Source organism: Neoarius graeffei, chromosome 11 (genome assembly GCF_027579695.1).
Source record: "Neoarius graeffei isolate fNeoGra1 chromosome 11, fNeoGra1.pri, whole genome shotgun sequence".
Classification (NCBI taxonomy): domain Eukaryota; kingdom Metazoa; phylum Chordata; class Actinopteri; order Siluriformes; family Ariidae; genus Neoarius; species Neoarius graeffei.
In genome coordinates, this window is record NC_083579.1 from 42,760,705 (window position 1) to 42,781,039 (window position 20,335).

The following is a 20,335-nucleotide window of genomic DNA, read 5'->3' on the forward strand; positions in this document are numbered from 1 at the left end:
CATTCCTTCCCCCACTTCCCACGGTCGCCTCTTTTTACCCCCAGTGTGACTAGCAGGTGCGCGACCAGCGCCGTCGTGGCTGCAGGAACCGGCTGCTTGCTTGTGCTGGGTTACCGCTACCTCTGCCCCTCCCCGATCTCTCCCACCCTCCCCCCTCAAGTCCTGAGTTTTCATGTTGTAAAGTGTACTGTGTTATTTTGTGCTTATGTGCTGAGGTGTTTTTTTAATGTTCCCACACTGTACTCCCCACAGGAGCATAGTGTGGGGTTTGCTTTTTTCTCCTCCCCTCTCCTCATGTTACTCTGTATTTTTTCTTTTCATCCCTGTCTTCCTGTCCTGTCTCCTCCCCCTCTGTCAATTGTATGCATATGTAAGGACGGGTTGATGGTCAATTTCGCTGGCACTTGTGACTAGTGACAATAAAGGGTTCATTCATTCCTTCAAGTTAGATGGGTTGCGTTTGTGTCCAGCAATCTTTAAGTTATGCCACAGATTCTCAATTGGATTGAGGTCTGGGCTTTGATTAGGCCATTTCAAGACATTTAAATGTTTCTGTGGCAGCGGGGGCGTGGTCAAGCATCGGTCTGTGACAGGAGGGTGGAGCCGGGGAAGGTGAGTGGCAGATTCGCTACACCTGACGGTAATTAACCTGTGTTTTGTGTGTGTTTTCCCAGTAAACCGCTCCCTATTTTAAGAGGCTGAGAGAGAGCAGAGGGAGCGCGACCCGGGAGTGGAGGCTGAGAGTGTGTCTGTGTGCTGCGAGTTCTTTTAGACTGAAAAGTTTATTAATAAAATACGCTGTTACTACCTCCCAAACGTGGTCCTGCCGTCCTCTGTGCTCCACCCACGCATTGTCCGCGCTACAGTGGTGCCGGAACCCGGGAAAAGGTGGAGCACCAGTGCTACAGCTCCATGGAATCCTCCCCGTTCGCGGACTTGGTCCACGCCCTCGCCACGGCTCAGCAGAGCCAGCACCAGGCACTCGTCACGCTCCGAACGGAGCAGGAGCGCCGCTTCGAAGCCCTGGTGCTGGCTCAACAGGAAGATCGAGAGGCGTTCCGGCGGCTCCTCGCGTCGGCGGGGTCCACCAGCGCCCCGGCCGCGGGCCCGTCTCCCCTCACTGTGACCAAGATGGGCCCGCAGGACGACCCCGAGGCTTTCATCACCTTGTTCGAGCAGGTCGCCGAAGCCTCGGGGTGGCCGATGGAGCAGCGCGCGGCGCGCCTCCTCCCCCTCCTGACTGGAGAGGCGCAGCTGGCCGCATTACAGCTCCCCGCCGACCGCCGGCTGGCCTACGCTGACCTTCGCCGGGCCGTCCTCCAGCGCGTGGGGCGCACGCCGGAGCAGCAGCGCCAGCGCTTCCGCGCGCTGCGGATGGAGGAAGCCGGCAGCCCGTTCGCGTTTGGCCAGCAGCTCCGGGACGCCTGCTGGCGGTGGCTGAGGGCCGAAGATCGCGACGCCGAGGGAATCATCGACCAGGTGGCGCTGGAACAGTTCGTTGCCCGCTTACCAGCCGGAACCGCGGAGTGGGTCCAGTGCCACCGCCCGGCGTCGCTGGATCAGGCCGTAGGACTGGCGGAGGATCATCTGGCGGCTGTACCGGCGGCAGGACAACGGATGACATCGTCTTCTGTCTCCTCTTCTCTCTCTCTGTCTTCCCCCCCCCTCTCTCTGTCTTCCCCCCCTCCTCCCGTGTCCCGTCCTCGCCCCATTCCCCCACCACGGAGGCGGGGGCCGGCCCCACCCCAGCCGGCCCGCCGCACCCGTGGTGCCCTCCCGTTTCTCCCTTCTGTGTCTGTCTCTCCCCCCCCTCAGGTGAGTGAGCCCCAGAACACAGTTGCAGAGGGGAGGCCCGGGCCGGTTTGCTGGCGCTGCGGGGAACCGGGCCACCTGCAGCAACAATGTGCAGCGATGGAGGTGGGGGCGGTGGTGCGGATCCCCGACGCGCCAGAGGCTGCCCTCGATCGGGCCGGAGCGTATCGCATACCGGTAAGTGTACAAGGGGCTACATATCAGGCGTTGGTGGATTCAGGCTGCAATCAGACCTCGATCCGCCAAAGCCTGGTGCAAGACGAGGCATTGGGGGGAGCACAAGGGGTGAAGGTGTTGTGTGTGCACGGGGATATTCACAGCTACCCGTTGGTGTCAGTCCACATATATTTTAGAGGGGAAAAATCTATAGTGAAGGCGGCGGTTAATCCTCGCCTTACCCACTCTTTGATCTTGGGGACCGATTGGCCGGGATTTCGGGGTTTAATGGCACGCCTGGTAAAGAGTGGGTCCTGCCGGTTGACGGGGGAGGGTCCCGGTGTCGCTTTGGCTGGAGCGGCGGTCGCAGAGCCGTCTACATCACCTCCGCGACAGGGGGAGGAGCCGCCGGCCCCTCCTCTTTCTATTGGGGAATCCCTCGTGGATTTCCCACTGGAACAATCGCGAGACGAGACTCTGCGACACGCGTTTGACCAAGTGAGAGTAATCGATGGTCAAACGCTCCAGCCGAACGCCACCCCGTCCTTCCCCTATTTTTCCATTTTGAAGGATAGATTATATCGAGTGACGCAGGACACTCAGACGAAAGAGCGAGTCACCCAGTTATTAATTCCAAAGAGCCGCCGGGAATTGGTATTCCAGGCGGCCCACTTTAATCCCATGGCTGGACACCTCGGGCAGGATAAGACACTCGCCCGGATAATGGCCCGATTCTATTGGCCGGGGATTCGCGGCGACGTCCGTAAGTGGTGTACGGCGTGCCGTGAATGCCAGTTAGTAAATCCAGCGGCCATTCCAAAAGCGCCCTTGCGCCCCCTACCATTAATCGAGACCCCGTTCGAAAGAATTGGGATGGATCTCGTTGGGCCATTAGATCGGTCAACACGAGGGTACCGCTTTATATTAGTCCTGGTGGACTATGCAACGCGATACCCGGAAGCGGTGCCTCTTCGCAATATCTCAGCACGCAGTATTGCAGAGGCCCTCTTCCACGTCATCTCCCGGGTTGGAATCCCGAAAGAGATTCTGACTGACCAAGGCACCTCGTTTATGTCACGAACACTGAGCGAACTGTATGGGCTACTAGGTATTAAGCCGATCCGCACCAGCGTTTATCACCCACAGACGGACGGTTTAGTTGAACGGTTCAATCGCACCCTCAAGAATATTATTAAAAAATTCGTAAGTGAGGACGCACGTAACTGGGATAAGTGGCTCGAACCCTTGTTGTTTGCAGTGCGAGAGGTCCCCCAAGCCTCCACGGGGTTTTCCCCGTTTGAATTATTATACGGACGTAAGCCGCGCGGCATCTTAGATGTACTGCGGGAAAATTGGGAGGAGGGACCTTCACAGAGCAAAAACGAAATTCAGTACGTTATGGATCTGCGCGCAAAACTCCACACGCTCACCCACCTAACTCAGGAGAATTTGCGGCAGGCCCAGGAACGGCAAGTCCGCCTGTACAACAAGGGCACGCGCCTTAGAGAGTTCACTCCGGGAGAGAAGGTACTCGTCCTGTTGCCCACATCGAGCTCCAAATTAATCGCCAAGTGGCAAGGACCCTTTGAGGTCACACGGCGAGTCGGGGACGTCGACTACGAGGTTAGGCGAACGGACAGGGAGGGGGCGCTACAGATCTACCACCTCAATCTGCTGAAACTCTGGAATGAGGAGGTCCCCGTGGCGTTGGTGTCGGTAGTTCCGGAGAAGGCGGAGCTGGGGCCGGAGGTCCCCAAAGGGTCATTGGCATCACGTACCTCTCCGGTCCCCTGTGGAGACCACCTCTCCCCGACCCAACTCGCGGAGGTCGCCCAGTTGCAGGCCGAGTTTTCGGATGTGTTCTCGCCCCTGCCCGGTCGCACGAACCTCATAGAACACCACATAGAGACGCCCCCGGGGGTGGTAGTGCGTAGCCGCCCTTATAGACTACCCGAACACAAAAAAAAGGTGGTTCGGGAAGAACTTCAGGCCATGCTCGAAATGGGCATCGTCGAGGAGTCCCACAGTGACTGGAGCAGCCCAGTGGTCTTGGTTCCCAAGGCCGACGGGTCGGTCCGGTTCTGTGTGGACTATAGAAAAGTCAACGCGGTGTCTAAATTCGACGCATACCCAATGCCTCGTATTGATGAGCTGCTCGATCGACTAGGCACGGCTCGCTTTTACTCGACACTGGATTTGACGAAGGGATATTGGCAGATCCCCTTGACTCCATTATCCCGAGAGAAAACGGCCTTTTCCACACCGTTCGGCTTACACCAGTTCGTCACACTTCCGTTTGGGCTGTTTGGGGCGCCCGCTACGTTTCAGCGGCTGATGGACCGAGTCCTCCGGCCGCACGCCACCTATGCGGCCGCGTACCTAGACGACATCATCATTTATAGCAATGACTGGCAGCGGCACCTGCAACACCTGAGGGCCGTCCTTAGGTCGCTGAGGTGAGCGGGGCTCACAGCCAACCCGAAGAAGTGTGCGATTGGGCGGGTGGAAGTACGGTATCTGGGCTTCCACTTGGGCAACGGGCAGGTGCGTCCCCAAATTAATAAGACTGCAGCGATTGCGGCCTGCCCGAGGCCCAAGACCAAAAAGGGGGTGAGACAGTTCCTGGGGCTGGCTGGCTACTATCGTAGGTTTATACCTAATTATTCGGACGTCACCAGCCCGCTGACTGACCTCACTAAAAAGGGGGCACCAGATCCGGTCCAGTGGACGGAGCAGTGCCAGCGGGCTTTCTCTGAGGTAAAGGCTGCACTGTGTGGGGGGCCACTCTTACACTCCCCTGACTTCTCTCTCCCTTTTTTGTTGCAGACGGATGCGTCGGACAGAGGGCTGGGGGCCGTTTTGTCCCAGCAGGTGGAGGGGGAGGACCGCCCAGTCCTATACATCAGCCGCAAGCTGTCAGTGCGTGAGGGGCGCTACAGCACCATTGAGAAGGAGTGCCTGGCGATCAAGTGGGCGGTCCTCGCCCTCCGTTACTACCTGCTGGGGCGCTCTTTCACCCTCTGTTCGGACCACGCGCCCCTCCAGTGGCTCCACCGCATGAAGGATGCCAACGCGCGGATCACCCGTTGGTATCTGGCACTCCAACCCTTCAACTTCAAGGTGGTCCACAGGCCGGGGGCGCAGATGGTCGTGGCGGACTTCCTCTCCCGTCAAGGGGGGGGGGAGTCGGCTGCGGGCCGGACGGGCGCCCGGCCTGAGTCGGGCGGTGGGGGTATGTGGCAGCGGGGGCGTGGTCAAGCATCGGTCTGTGACAGGAGGGTGGAGCCGGGGAAGGTGAGTGGCAGATTCGCTACACCTGACGGTAATTAACCTGTGTTTTGTGTGTGTTTTCCCAGTAAACCGCTCCCTATTTTAAGAGGCTGAGAGAGAGCAGAGGGAGCGCGACCCGGGAGTGGAGGCTGAGAGTGTGTCTGTGTGCTGCGAGTTCTTTTAGACTGAAAAGTTTATTAATAAAATACGCTGTTACTACCTCCCAAACGTGGTCCTGCCGTCCTCTGTGCTCCACCCACGCATTGTCCGCGCTACAGTTTCCCTTTAAACCACTCCAGTGTAGCTTTAGTAGTATGTTTAGGGTCATTGTCCTGCTGGAATGTGAACCTTCATCCCAGTCTCAAACCTCTGGCCGACTCAAACAGGTTTTCCTCCAGAATTGCCCTGTATTTTGTGCCATCCATCTTTCCTTCAGTCCTGACCAGCTTTCCTGTCCCTGCAGATGAAAAAAAAACATCCCCACAGCATGATGTTGCCACCACCATGCTTCACTGTAGGAATGGTGATCTCAGGGTGTCGGGTTTGTACCACACATGGCGTTTCCCATGATGGCCAAAAAGATCAATTTTAGTCTCATTTGACCAGAAAATCTTTTTCCATGTGTTTGGGGAGTCTACCACATGCTATTGGGCAAACTCCAAACGTGTTTTCTTAAGCAATGGCTTTTTTCTGGCCACTCTTCCAAAAAGCCCCACTCTTTGGAGTGTACGACTTAAACTGGTCCTATGGACAGATACTCCCATCTCTGCTGTGGATCTCTGCAGATCCTTCAGCGTTATCGTTGGAGTCTTTGTTGCATCTCTGATTAATGCCCTCCTTGCCTGGTCTGTGAGTTTTGGTGGGCGGCCTTCTCTTATCAGGTTTGTAGTGGTGCCATATTCTTTCCATTTTGCTATAATGGATTTAATGGTGCTCCCTGGGATATTCAAAGTTTGGGATATTTTTTTATAATCCAACCCTGATCTATACTTCTCCATAACTTTGTCTCTGACCAGTTTGGAGGCTCCTTGGTTTTCATGTTGCTTGCTTAGTAATGTTGCAGAGTCAGGGTCCTTCCAGAACAGGTTGATTTATACGGACATCATGTGACACTTTGCAAACAGGTGGATCTTAATCAACTAATTATGTGACTTATGAAGTGAATTGGTTGGACCAGCTCTTATAGGGGTTTCATATGAAAGGGGGTGAATACTTATGCACACTCCAGATTTCTGTTTTTTCATCTTAATTATTGTTTGTGTCACAGTAATAAATAAATAAATTAATTTAAAAAAAATATTTGCACCTTTAAAGTGGTAGGCATGCTGTGTAAATCAAATGGTGCTAATGCCAAAAAAAAATCCATTTTAATTCCAGCTTGTAATGCGACAAAACAGGACAAACACCAAGGAGGATGAATACTTTTGCAAGATACGGTAGTATTATATGAATGCCAGCTATATATGTTGCCACACAGAGTAGTTCTTGAGAGCATTTGTCAGACAAACAGAATTGATTACTGTGCAGTTGGCAATTGTATTTAAGTTTGAGAAGATTTAAGATTCTTCGTGCTTTGTGGCTGGTCATTTGAATAGGTTTAGTGTTAAGATGTATCGGCTTTCATCAGACCAAGAATGAATGAAACGCGAATCTTTATGATGCTGCAGGAGAAGCTGGAATCAAGTCCAAAGAAAGATGTGGAGGGCATGGGGGTGCCTGAGATTAAGTATGGGGATTCGCTCTGTTTCATCATGCACATGGCCACTGGCCTGTGGCTCTCATACCAGGCACCGGATGTAAAATCAACACGACTGGGGCCTCTCAAGAGACGAGTGAGTGACTTATGTTTTCTCTACACCTATCATAATTTGGCAGGAATAATCAGTTCACATTATTATATTGTTTTCACTTTTTATTTGCTGAAGTGGCGGATGTGATGACGCAGCCAGTCAATACAAATTCCCTTTCAGCCACCTTTTTGTGATTACATAAATACAATATTAGATTCACCAGGATGAGTGAATTTCATAAGGTCCTTTCTCTTCTCGCTGTTGCTTTGATTACCGTCAGGCGTATCTCCATGCAGAAGGACACATGGATGACGGCTTCACACTTCAACGCTGTCAGCATGAAGAATCACGTGCTGCACGCATCATCCGCAACACCACCAGACTCTTCAGCCACTTCATCAAGTATGGGGCCATTCTACACTTTGTCCTTTATTATGTGGTGGGAATTTGTCAAAGGATGTTGATCATTCCTGAAAGGGTTCAACAAAATCCTTTGGATATAAAAATCCACAAACATCCAAATAAAAATGTGAACACTGTAAACTCCGAAAGGTGTTTTTTTTTTTTTTTTTTAAGAGCAATGCCATCCATCTCAGTGTAGTTCACAGTGAGGACATATTGTAATGCTAATGAGATATATTTAATATCATTAACATCTTAATGTATTTATAAATTGAATGTGGAAATGTGGGCCACTGCCCTTGGGCTGGTGCCATTATGAAAGAACATTAGGGCTGCATCACAAATTTATACATTATTACAGTAGGCGCTCCATATAAAACAAAAGACCCGGGTATTTTGAGTGTTTTGAAGGATGATTATGAGTGGCTACCCATTAATTAAAGCCTGAAATGTATCGGCAATCCAACCCAAGTGTAGAGAAAACTGGGGAACTGAGTTGTCAGGGAAAAAGTTTGCACTATGTTGCTGGTCACAGCAGTGAATCAAAAGTACTTAGCACACACACAGAACCTGCAAAGAACACATTTAACTCCCCAAAGATAGAAAGCCCTTATCAGAAAGAAGTATACTTAAGTAAAGTTAAAGTACATTTCCTTAAGTATACTTTTGTGTACCAAGTATACTGATATCAATGTACTTACAGTATACAGTACTTGCAAGTAAACTAATCTAATACTTCTTGGTACTAAATTGGCCCACTTTTAGTTTATAAAAAGTATACTTTAAGTTTAAGAGAAGTAAACCTTGAGTATACAACTAGTATTTTTTATTTTGTACTGCAAGTACAGTGGTGCTTGAAAGTTTGTGAACCCTTTAGAATTTATGTTTCTGCATAAATATGACCTAAAACATCATCAGATTTTCACACAAGTCCTAAAAGTAGATAAAGAGAACCCAGTTAAACAAATGAGACAAAAATATTATACTTAGTCATTTATTTATTGAGGAAAATGATCCAATATTACACGTCTGTGAGTGGCAAAAATATGTGAACCTTTGCTTTCAGTATCTGGTGTGACCCCCTTGTACAGCAATAACTGCAACTAAACGTTTCCGGTAACTGTTGATCAGTCCTGCACACTGGCTTGGAGGAATTTTAGCCCATTCCTCCATACAGAACAGCTTCAACTCTGGGATGTTGGTGGGTTTCCTCACATGAACTGCTCGCTTCAGGTCCTTCCACAACATTTCGATCGGATTAAGGTCTGGACTTTGACTTGGACATTCCAAAACATTAACTTTATTCTTCCAAAACCATTCTTTGGTAGAATGACTTGTGTGCTTAGGGTCGTTGTCTTGCTGCATGACCCACCTTCTCTTGAGATTCAGTTCATGGACAGATGTCCTGACATTTTCCTTTAGAATTCGCTGGTATAATTCAGAATTCATTGTTCCATCAATGATGGCAAGCCGTCCTGGCCCAGATGCAGCAAAACAGGCCCAAACCATGATACTACCACCACCATGTTTCACAGATGGGATAAGGTTCTTATGCTGGAATGCAGTGTTTTCCTTTCTCCAAACATAATGCTTCTCATTTAAACCAAAAAGTTTTATTTTGGTCTCATCCGTCCACAAAACATTTTTCCAATAGCCTTCTGGCTTGTCCACGTGATCTTTAGCAAACTGCAGATGAGCAGCAATGTTCTTTTTGGAGAGCAGTGGCTTTCTCCTTGCAATCCTGCCATGCACACCATTGTTGTTCAGTGTTCTCCTGATGGTGGACTCATGAACATGAACATTAGCCAATATGAGAGAGGCCTTCAGTTGCTTGGAAGTTACCCTGGGGTCCTTTGTGACCTCGCCGACTATTACACGCCTTGCTCTTAGAGTGATCCTTGTTGGTCGACCACTCCTGCGGAGGGTAACAATGATCTTGAATTTCCTCCATTTGTACACAATCTGTCTGACTGTGGATTGGTGGAGTCCAAACTCTTTAGAGATGGTTTTGTAACCTTTTCCACCCTGATGAGCATCAACAATGCTTTTTCTGAGGTCCTCAGAAATCGCCTTTGCTCGTGCCATGATACACTTCCACAAACATGTGTTGTGAAGATCAGACCATGATAGATCCCTGTTCTTTAAATAAAACAGGGTGCCCACTCACACCTGATTGTCATCCCACTGATTGAAAACACCTGACTCTAATTTCACCTTCAAATTAACTGCTAATCCTAGAGGTTCACATACTTTTGCCACTCACAAATATGTAATATTGGATCATTTTCCTCAATAAATAAATGACCAAGTATAATATTTTTGTCTCATTTGTTTAACTGGGTTCTCTTTATCTACATTTAGGACTTGTGTGAAAATCTGATGATGTTTTAGGTCATATTTATGCAGAAATATCGAAAATTCTAAAGGGTTCACAAACTTTCAAGCACCACTTTATGTATAACTTTATTAAGTATATCTTTGATAAGTAAATAAAAAGTTAACTGAAAGCATACGCTCTCATTTTTAGTTTAAAAGAAGTATCCTAGAAGCACACTTGAATAAACTTCTTTTTTGTAAGGGAGGGACAAGCTGAATGCAGGGCAGCGCTCACAAGGGGAAAAAAGACTCAAGGCTAATAGGTGTTACAGAGCCCAGTCGTGTTCTATGAATAATGCTAATAATAGAAAGGAAAATTGTGCTAGAAAGGAATGAGAGGCAATCCCTAGCTTTGGAGGACAGAACACCTGTAACCTCAACTATAGTCAAAAGTTGCAAAACAGATAGCTCCATAACTTATTTGTGGGTACCTGTGAGAAGGAGAAAGGGAGCAGTTGATACAGTATGTGATGGCAGTATTTCAAGAAAATGCTATATCATATCACTAGGTGGGCGGCACGGTGGTGTAGTGGTTAGCGCTGTTGCCTCACAGCAAGAAGGTCCTGGGTTCGAGCCCCGGGGCCGGCAAGGGCCTTTCTGTGTGGAGTTTGCATGTTCTCCCCGTGTCCGCGTGGGTTTCCTCCGGGTGCTCCGGTTTCCCCCACAGTCCAAAGACATGCAGGTTAGGTTAACTGGTGACTCTAAATTGACCGTAGGTGTGAATGTGAGTGTGAATGGTTGTCTGTGTCTATGTGTCAGCCCTGTGATGACCTGGCGACTTGTCCAGGGTGTACTCTGCCTCTCGTCCGTAGTCAGCTGGGATAGGCTCCAGCTTGCCTGCGACCCTGTAGAAGGATAAAGCGGCTAGAGATAATGAGATGAGATGAGAGATCACTAGGTTGTTTGAAAGTCGTGCTATGTGTGCACACAAGGTGGTAAGAGGGGTGAAATACAACCCCGACTCAGAAAAAAAGATGTTTTACCTCGTGAATTTTATTGTTAGTTTTTTTTCAAAATCAACACATTTCAAAACAAGTGTTGCCAGGCAAAACAAACCTCGCCCGGCAGCACTTGTTTTATACCTACACTACCGTTCAAAAGTTTGGGGTCACCCAGACAGTTTTGTGTTTTCCATGAAAAGTCACACTTTTATTTACCACCATAAGTTGTAAAATGAATAGAAAATATAGTCAAGACATTTTTCTGGCCATTTTGAGCATTTAATCGACCCCACAAATGTGATGCTCCAGAAACTCAATCTGCTCAAAGGAAGGTCAGTTTTAGAGCTTCTCTAAAGAGCTCAACTGTTTTCAGCTGTGCTAACATGATTGTACAAGGGTTTTCTAATCATCCATTAGCCTTCTGAGGCAATGAGCAAACACATTGTACCATTAGAACACTGGAGTGAGAGTTGCTGGAAATGGGCCTCTATACACCTATGGAGATATTGCACCAAAAACCAGACATTTGCAGCTAGAATAGTCATTTACCACATTAGCAATGTATAGAGTGTATTTCTGATTAGTTTAAAGTGATCTTCATTGAAAAGAACAGTGCTTTTCTTTCAAAAATAAGGACATTTCAAAGTGACCCCAAACTTTTGAACGGTACTGTATATGTTGATAATGGTAATATTTCTCAATCATCAGCTGTCAGGTTATAGTCCTATGAAAATCCGTGACCTTGAGTTTGACCTTTCAGGGTCACTCAAGGTCAAAGATCATGGTGCCAAATGAAAGGCCATATGGGAGTTCCTATATGTTCATAATACTAAACATCTGTCTATCGGCAACCGTTTTTGAGTTATCATGGAAAATATGTTATTTTGTACCGAAAGGTTGTCCTTTCCGGCGACCTTAACCTTCACCTTGATCCGATTACCCCCAAAATTTAATCGGGTAATCTACGGACTATTGTCCACCTACCCTGAAAATTTGAAGTAAAAAATTTGAAGTCAATCGGTGCAACCACCTAGACACTAGATTGTTAGCAGACAGACAGACACACAAACAAACAAATGAAAGTTTGAAAGAAAACTGAGAGATACCCCATCATGTAGCATATCAATGGAAGCAGAATTGAAAGATGAACATTTTGGAATTGGTTTGAAGTAAATATGATGAACATGAAGGAAGATATCATGAAAAAAATTTTTTGACCTTTTTGGTGACCTTGACCGGATGACCCTCAAAATGTTGGAGGTTTTATTTGAGACCAATGCCCATCTATCCTGAAAGTTTCATGACGATTGATCCAGCTGTTTTCCCATAATGTTGCTAACAAAGAAACAGAGAAACCCCACTGAAAACAATACCTCACCCCCTGGTGGACTCCGTTCCGGGTGAGGTAAAAAGCTAGGATGGTAAAGCATTTACCACTTTATGTTGCCATTCCTTCTCACACCATTTAAAATATGTTTAGGGACTGAAGACACCAAGTGATGAAGCATTTCAGGTGTTATTTTGTCCCATTCTTCCTGCAAACAGGTCTGAAGATGTACAACAGTACTGGGTTGTCATTGTCATATTTTTCATTTTCAAAATTCCCCACACATTCTCTATTGGGGACAGAAGGGACAGGAACCCTCTTCTTCCACAGCCATGCCTTTGTAATGTGTGCAGAATGTGGTTTTGCATTTTCTTGTTGAAGTATCCCTGGAAAAGATGTTGACTTGAAGGCAGAATATGTTGCTCTAAAATCTCACTGTACTTTTCTGCATTAATGCTGCCATCACAGAAGTATGTTACCTTTACCAAAGGCACTGACACAACCCTATACCATGACAGACCCTGGCTTTTGGACTTGTTGTTGGTAACAATCTGGGGTGGGTTTCCCAAAAGCATCGTAGCATAAAGATCATTGTTAAATAGTAGCGTGAGCGTCACAATGGATGCTCTCTCTCCTAGTTAAGATGCTCTTAGCGTTAAGAGGCTTTAGGGAAACCCACCCCTGATTGGTCCTTTTCGTCTTTGGTCCAGAGCACATGATGGGCGTTTCTTCCCTAAAACACCTGGAATATTGATTAATCTGACCACAATACACATTTGTGACCGCGAGCTGGCCTAGTGGTTAGTGTGTCCGCCTCTTGACTGGGAGATCGTGAGTTCTACTCGTGGTCAGGTCATACCAAAGACCATCATAAAAATGGTATCTACTGCCATCTGGCAAGACACGCTCCAATGCAGATGCAAGTAGGGAGTCAAACTCTTTCAGTTACCAGAAGACTAGCCCCCCACTGTAACCCTACTTATATAATAGGCTAGAGGCTGAGGGCTATATAAACGGAGATTGGCACTACACCCATATGCCTCAAACAACTGGGTAGTACTGGGACAGGAGACTGCCTGGGAAGACCAGATCCTGGTGTGGGAGGGACTTTGACAACACATGTTTCCACTCAGTGATGGTCCATCCCAGATGCCTCTGAGCCCAGAGAAGTCAGTGGTGCTTTTGGACACAGTTAACATAAGGCTTCCTTTTTGCACAGTAAAGTTTTCACTGGCATTGGTGGATGTAACTCCACATTGTACAGCTTGACAAAGGTTTGCCAAAGTAATCCCGAGCCGTGGCGCGGTGGTGTAGTGGTTAGCACTGTTGCCTCACAGCAAGAAGGTGCTGGGTTCAAGCCCAGCGGCTGACGAGGGCCTTTCTGTGTGGAGTTTGCATGTTCTCCCTGTATCTGCATGGGTTTCCTCTGGGTGATCCGGTTTCCCCCACAGTCCAAAGACATGCAGGTTAGGTTAACTGGTGGCTCTAAATTGACTGTAGATGTGAGTGTGGATGGTTGTTTGTCTCTATGTGTCAGCCCTGTGATGACCTGGTGACTTGTCCAGGGTGTACCCCGCCACTCGCCCATAGTCAGCTGGGATAGGCTCCAGCTTGCCTGTGACCCTGCACAGGATAAGCAGCTACAGATAATGGATGGATTGATAGTCCTAAATTGCTTTAACAGCAGAGAATTCCATCAGGTAATGGAGTCAGAGACGGATGCAAATGCAGGTTAGCCTTTCTGTTAAAAAGACAATGGCAAACAATTCCAAAACATGAAGCAAGGATCATAAAAGTGGAACATGCAGAAGATCAGGCAGTTAGCGTCAAGAACAATGTAGGCAAAATGAAAAAAAAAAAGTTTGGCAAAGGCACACTGAGAATTACTTCACAACTGGACGAATGTCCAAAATCTGTTTATATCAGGTGTTAATGTGATTGGGAACAGGTGTGCATGATTAGAGCTTGGCAGATTGTGAGCTGCTAGGAACCGCGAGTTGACCTAGTGGTTAGCGTGTCCGCCTCTCGATCGGGAGATCATAAGTTTTACTTGCTGTCGGGTCATTCCAAAGACCTTCATAAAAATGGTACCTATTGCCGTCTGGCAAGGCACGCTGCAATACAGATGTGAGTAGGGAGTCAAACTCTCACAGTTACCAGAGGACCAGCCCCCGATGCTGACCCTAGCTATGTAATAGGTGAGAGGCCGAGGGCTACAGAAATGGAGATCGGCGCCGCCTAATGTGCCATATGGTGCGGGAAGGACTTTAGACTTTTAGACTTAGATTGTGAGCGTGCAGGTAGAGTGTTGTGATGGGGATTGTAGTCCACGGCAGCCATGTTTCTAGGCCATGATGTATTCTGGGAAATGGCGTTTCTGGTGGATTCTGGCTCCTATACGGCAGCTTACATTTAAAAGTATTGACCTTTTCGTTGATTTGAAGACAACGCTAAAGTTTTAAAAAATTTAAACACTGCAATAACTGTGACAACTGTAATAAGAAAAAATTGTTTACTAAGTCAGATAACCTCAGTCATTTCTTCGAATTCACATATGGAAAAATGACTTTTCCTGATTTAAAGTTTTATAGAATACCTAAAGAAGCTAAGCGTCGAAAAGCGTGGTTAGACAGAATTCACCGTCAAAATTTTACACCGACAGAAAACACGCGAGTGTGTTCTGCACACTTCAGTGGTGGAGTAAAGTCTGATGATCCTAGTCACGAAGCCTACAACCTCTCTGTCTTTGTGCTTAGTCATAAAAAGTGCGAAACTGAAAAACAAGGACAAGTCAAAGAACTGAAAAGGACAACTTTATTGAAGGATCAACTCCCGAAACAAAGCACAGACGATGTAGTGTAAATAAGCTTACATGTGCTTCGCCTTTTAGTGTTTCTGTAGGTAAATCGAATGTAGGATTTGACCCTGTGGTCCTAACGGCTTCCTCTAACAGCCCAAAGATTGTCGTCATCTGGTAGCATATGAGCTCGAGGAAAATCCAAGTGATCAACTTAAACTTTAAAAAAATCTAAAAAAATACAGCTATATTGACAGTTCTGCTGTGTTTACAGTATTTACTTGACCGGGTGAATTCCTTGCTTGTGTTCCCTTGCACGAAGCGTTTTGTATTTTCTTACGGCTTTCTCGTCGTAACCAGCACCCAGTAAAAAGGATTTCACTGTGGATTCTTCTATTATCAGTGTCGATCTTTCTCAGCTCTTCTGCCAATCTTTTAACTTCTGCAGGTCAGTAATTGTTGGAACCCCCGTGCTGACAGACGAAGAAGGCCGCTGACTGTCATCCGAAGTAGAGATGCCAAAAGCATTCAGTATGATATTTACAAGCACTTTTTTACAGATTGATTTCTCAAAGTCCACAGAAAAGGCTTTGCAGGTTTCTTTAAGCTTTGGTTTAGTTAGTTTTGACACTTCTTTGAAGGTTTTAGGGAGATTTGAATTCGAAAGATTACTGTCCGTGTGCGACGCCATGTTGTTTTAGTTTGTTTATATTTTGGTTACCTCCCCAAGGCGCAAAGCATTATGGGTAATGTGAAAGTACTCGATGGGCAATTTAGAGTAGCCAGTTGACCTGATCTTTATGTGTTTGGAATGTCGGAGGAAACTGGAGCACCTCTGGAGGAAACCCACACAGGCATGGGGTCAACAGGATGTTTGTGACTAATTAACTTTTTTTTTTCTTGCATCACTGCTCCACAATTATGAATACCCCTATGTGCAAGCGATTCACAACACTTTGCACTTGCTGATACTGCTGTTTACATTTATGTTGGACATTATTTCACAATCTATTCAAGACACTGTTTAAAGCCATGTTATCCTTTAATTGAATGATAATTGGCTTACTTTTTGTGAACGTGTGACCATATGTTTTTAAATAACACTCAAAACCCCTATATATATATATATATATATATATATATATATATATATATATATATATATATATGAGTGATTCCACGCTTATGGGTACTGAAATGGGGACATGAACTTATTCACCTAAAACCATTTCTTTTTTACCATCAGGTCACAAAACATGTAATCTTTAATGAATGATATGTTAAAAGATAACTTTAATTTTATGAGATGTAATAAAAACATTTATATGCCAAAGTCAAGCCTATGAGTTCCAAAATGATGTCTGTTACATTACTTCTGTTACGATTGTCCATCTCGCGTCTGTTACAAATTAATTACAATCCAGCTATATACCATGTTAATCTTATTGAAAGAATGTGTATGTTTATTCTACTACACATGTTTATTAATTATATTTGCTAAAACATCACCTTCCTATGTTTCAAAAAGTAATTCTACATTGTTAAAATTGAGAATATATATGTCCACAACACTTCTGTTACGTTCTGACTTTGGCATATAAATATGTTTTTATTACATCTCAGAAAATTTAAGTTATCTTTTAACATATCGTTCATTAAAGATTACATGTTTTGTGACCTGATGGTAAAAAAAAGAAATGGTTTTAGGTGAATTTTTAAAAATAAGTTCATGTCCCCATTTCAGTACCCATAAGCGTGGAATCACTCATATAATTTTTTTTTTTAGCCACATGTAATGTAATATAACTACACCTTGCTCATTATGATCATTAAGACTTATCTCTTGATACACTTTCATCTCAGAGACCTGGACAGTCTGGCTGGGAAGAATCGCACAGCTGTTGTTCTCCCCATCGATGAGGTTCTCCAGACGCTTAAAGACCTCATTACATATTTTCAACTCCCTGATGCCGAACTGGAGCATGAGGAGAAGCAGATCAAGCTACGCTCACTCAAGAACCGCCAGAACCTATTCAAACAGGAGGTCAGTTCCCTCACCAGCTTCCAAGCAGAATTTGACAAGTCAGCTCTGTCATTTTGTGCATCCTCTTTTTCATGGCAGTTTTATTGAGAGGCCATTTCCATAGCAGATAAAGCTACAGTGGTGCTTGAAAGTTTGTGAACCCTTTAGAATTGTCTATATTTCTGCATAAATATGATCTAAAACATCATCGGATTTTCACACAAGTCCTAAAAGTAGATAAAGAGAACCCAGTTAAACAAATGAGACAAAAATATTATACTTGGTCATTTATTTATTGAGGAAAATGATCCAATATTACATATCTGTGAGTGGCAAAAGTATTTGAACCTCTAGGATTAGCAGTTAATTTGAAGGTGAAATTAGAGTCAGGTGTTTTCAATCAATGAGATGACAATCAGGTGTGAGTGGGCACCCTGTTTTATTTAAAGAACAGGGATCTATTAAAGTCTGATCTTCACAACACATGTTTGTGGAAGTGTATCACGGCACGAACAAAGGAGATTTCTGAGGACCTCAGAAAAAGCGTTGTTGATGCTCATCAGGCTGGAAAAGGTTACAAAACCATCTCTAAAGAGTTTGGACTCCACCAATCCACAGTCAGACAGATTGTGTACAAATGGAGGAAATTCAAGACCATTGTTACCCTCCGCAGGAGTGGTCGACCAACAAAGATCACTCCAAGAGCAAGGCGTGTAATAGTCGGCGAGGTCACAAAGGACCCCAGGGTAACTTCCAAGCAACTGAAGGCCTCTCTCACATTGGCTAATGTTCATGTGTCCACCATCAGAACACTGAACAACAATGGTGTGCATGGCAGGGTTGCAAGGAGAAAGCCACTGCTCTCCAAAAAGAACATTGCTGCTCATCTGCAGTTTGCTAAAGATCACGTGGACAAGCCAGAAGGCTATTGGAAAAATGTTTTGTGGACGGATGAGACCAAAATCGAACTTTTTGGTTTAAATGAGAAGTGTTATGTTTGGAGAAAGGAAAACACTGCATTCCAGCATAAGAACCTTAGCCCATCTGTGAAACATGGTGGTGGTAGTATCATGGTTTGGGCCTGTTTTGCTGCATCTGGGCCAGGACGGCTTGCCATCATTGATGGAACAATGAATTCTGAATTATATCAGCGAATTCTAAAGGAAAACGTCAGGACATCTGTCCATGAACTGAATCTCAAGAGATGGTGGGTCAAGCAGCAAGACAACGACCCTAAGCACACAAGTCATTCTACCAAAGAATGGTTTTGGAAGAATAAGGGTAATGTTTTGGAATGGCCAAGTCAAAGTCCTGACCTTAATCCAACCGAAATGTTGTGGAAGGACCTGAAGCGAGCAGTTCATGTGAGGAAACCCACCAACATCCCAGAGTTGAAGCTGTTCTGTATGGAGGAATGGGCTAAAATTCCTCCAAGCCGGTGTGCAGGACTGATCAACAGTTACTAGAAACGTTTAGTTGCAGTTATTGTTGCACAAGGGGGTCACACCAGATACTGAAAGCAAAGTTTCACATACTTTTGCCACTCACAGATATGTAATATTGGATAATTTTCCTCAATAAATAAATGACCAAGTATAATATTTTTGTCTCATTTGTTTAACTGGGTTCTCTTTATCTACTTTTAGGCCTTGTGTGAAAATCTGATGATGTTTTAGATCATATTTATGCAGAAATATAGAACATTCTAAAGGGTTCACAAACTTTCAAGCACCACTGTAGCTGATGGAAATTGCCATGGTCCTATTTTTTTAAAGAGCAGATTTTTTTTTAATTTATTCCAAAGTATGACTTAAAATTACAGCCATCAATGATAAAATGGCTGATCTTTTCCATCTTCTATTCTGCAACTTGCCATAATAGATCTGTCTGCTCAACTCAGAATAGAAATAATAACCAGGGCTGTGACGCAACCTTTAGAGAAGGTTAGTTGAGGAATTATAATGCAGGTGCTCAAAATGTAAGTACAGTAATTAGCATTAAAATTGGCTTCCTGTGCCAGTAGAGAAACACTGTGACTAACCACATGACTAACAAAGTCCCATTTTTGCTTTGTATCCTAAAAAAATATGCACTCTGAGATACATTATATGACCAAAAGTTTGTGGACACCTGACTATCACACCCATGTTGTATATATCACTCAACCTGACGCCCTGTAGGCCAATTGGCCTGTCAGATGCTAGCCTCTTACAAGGCTTTCTGCATCTATCTTGAGCACACTTCATCTACCACCAGCTTGCTAGGCCTGTTACAACTTCCCCAGACAAACAACCATTCACACCTATGGGCAATTTCATGTAGCCAGTTAACCTACTGTATCTTTGGACTGTGGGGGAAACCAGAGCACCTGGAGGAAACCCACACAGACACAGGAGAACATGCAAACTCCACACAGAGGCTCCTGTTGGCCATGAGGTTCGAACTTGGAACCTTCTTGCTGTGAGGTAACAATGCTAACCACTACACCACCATGCCACTCCATGTTGTATATATGCTGAATACAGTTGGATAGAATGTCTTTGTATGCTGTAGTATTACAGTTTCCCGTCACTGAAACTAAGCGTCCCAAACTTGTTCCAGCATGACAATGTCTTTGTGCACAAAGTGACATCCATGAAGATAAGATAAAACTTTATTCATCCCTCGGAGGGAAAATGTACATGTTTCAGCAGTTCACAGATAGAAAAGAGTCAGGAATAGACAGTAACAAAAAATAGAGTGCAATAAAATTATTTTTAAAAAACCTGTAGGAAAAAATATAAATATATATGTATAAAGAAAAGTAAAAACACAGGCCATGTATCTAACGTACACAACAAAATAAGACTGACACTTAAAGGTCGACTGCCTTTCAGATTTTACAAGTTTAGGTCATAAAAAAATTTTCCCCGACACCCAAGTATTTTTGTTTAGTGGACTGAAAACTACCGAATTTGAATCACAGACTTCCAATTTTATTAGCTTATTTTTAAATAGAACAATTAATGAATTTACAGCCACATGGCTCTAAATTCTCTGCTATTTTTTCCTGCTTCACCATGACCCAATACAAAATACTACATCATGCATCATGTGGTGGGCTTTCCCTGTTTGCACAAGGCATTGTGGGATGCAAATTTGAAACAGGAGAGGAAATTGGAGGCCGCAAATGAAACATGAAAGACCGACTACAGCAACGGAAAGTGAGAAGAAAAGATGTTGTTGCGATGGAAAGGAAACACAGGACCAAACGAATAAATATCAGCGCTCAGCGAGCACGTCGGTGTGGTCAGCTGTTCGTTTAGCGACAGAATGATGGAACTGTCAGTGCACAGTCAAAGGTAAACCTGTAGATGGCAGTAATGCAACACTGTAGATGCCAGCTGCCGAAAAACCCAAAAAGAAGAAGAAGAAGAAGGTAAACCTGTGCATGCGCACACG

At 45.4% G+C, this 20,335-nt stretch overlaps 1 protein-coding gene across 1 annotated transcript in view; it reads left to right on the forward strand.

Annotated features, from left to right (window-relative positions):
- LOC132893656 (ryanodine receptor 3) overlaps nucleotides 1-20,335 on the forward strand; it is a 476,331-nt gene that overhangs the window by 136,535 nt on the left and 319,461 nt on the right. The window contains exons 13-15 of the mRNA XM_060932802.1: nucleotides 6,906-7,070; nucleotides 7,309-7,430; nucleotides 16,735-16,915. Coding sequence (XP_060788785.1) covers nucleotides 6,906-7,070; nucleotides 7,309-7,430; nucleotides 16,735-16,915 — 468 coding nt within the window. The remainder of the gene's footprint in view (nucleotides 1-6,905; nucleotides 7,071-7,308; nucleotides 7,431-16,734; nucleotides 16,916-20,335) is intronic.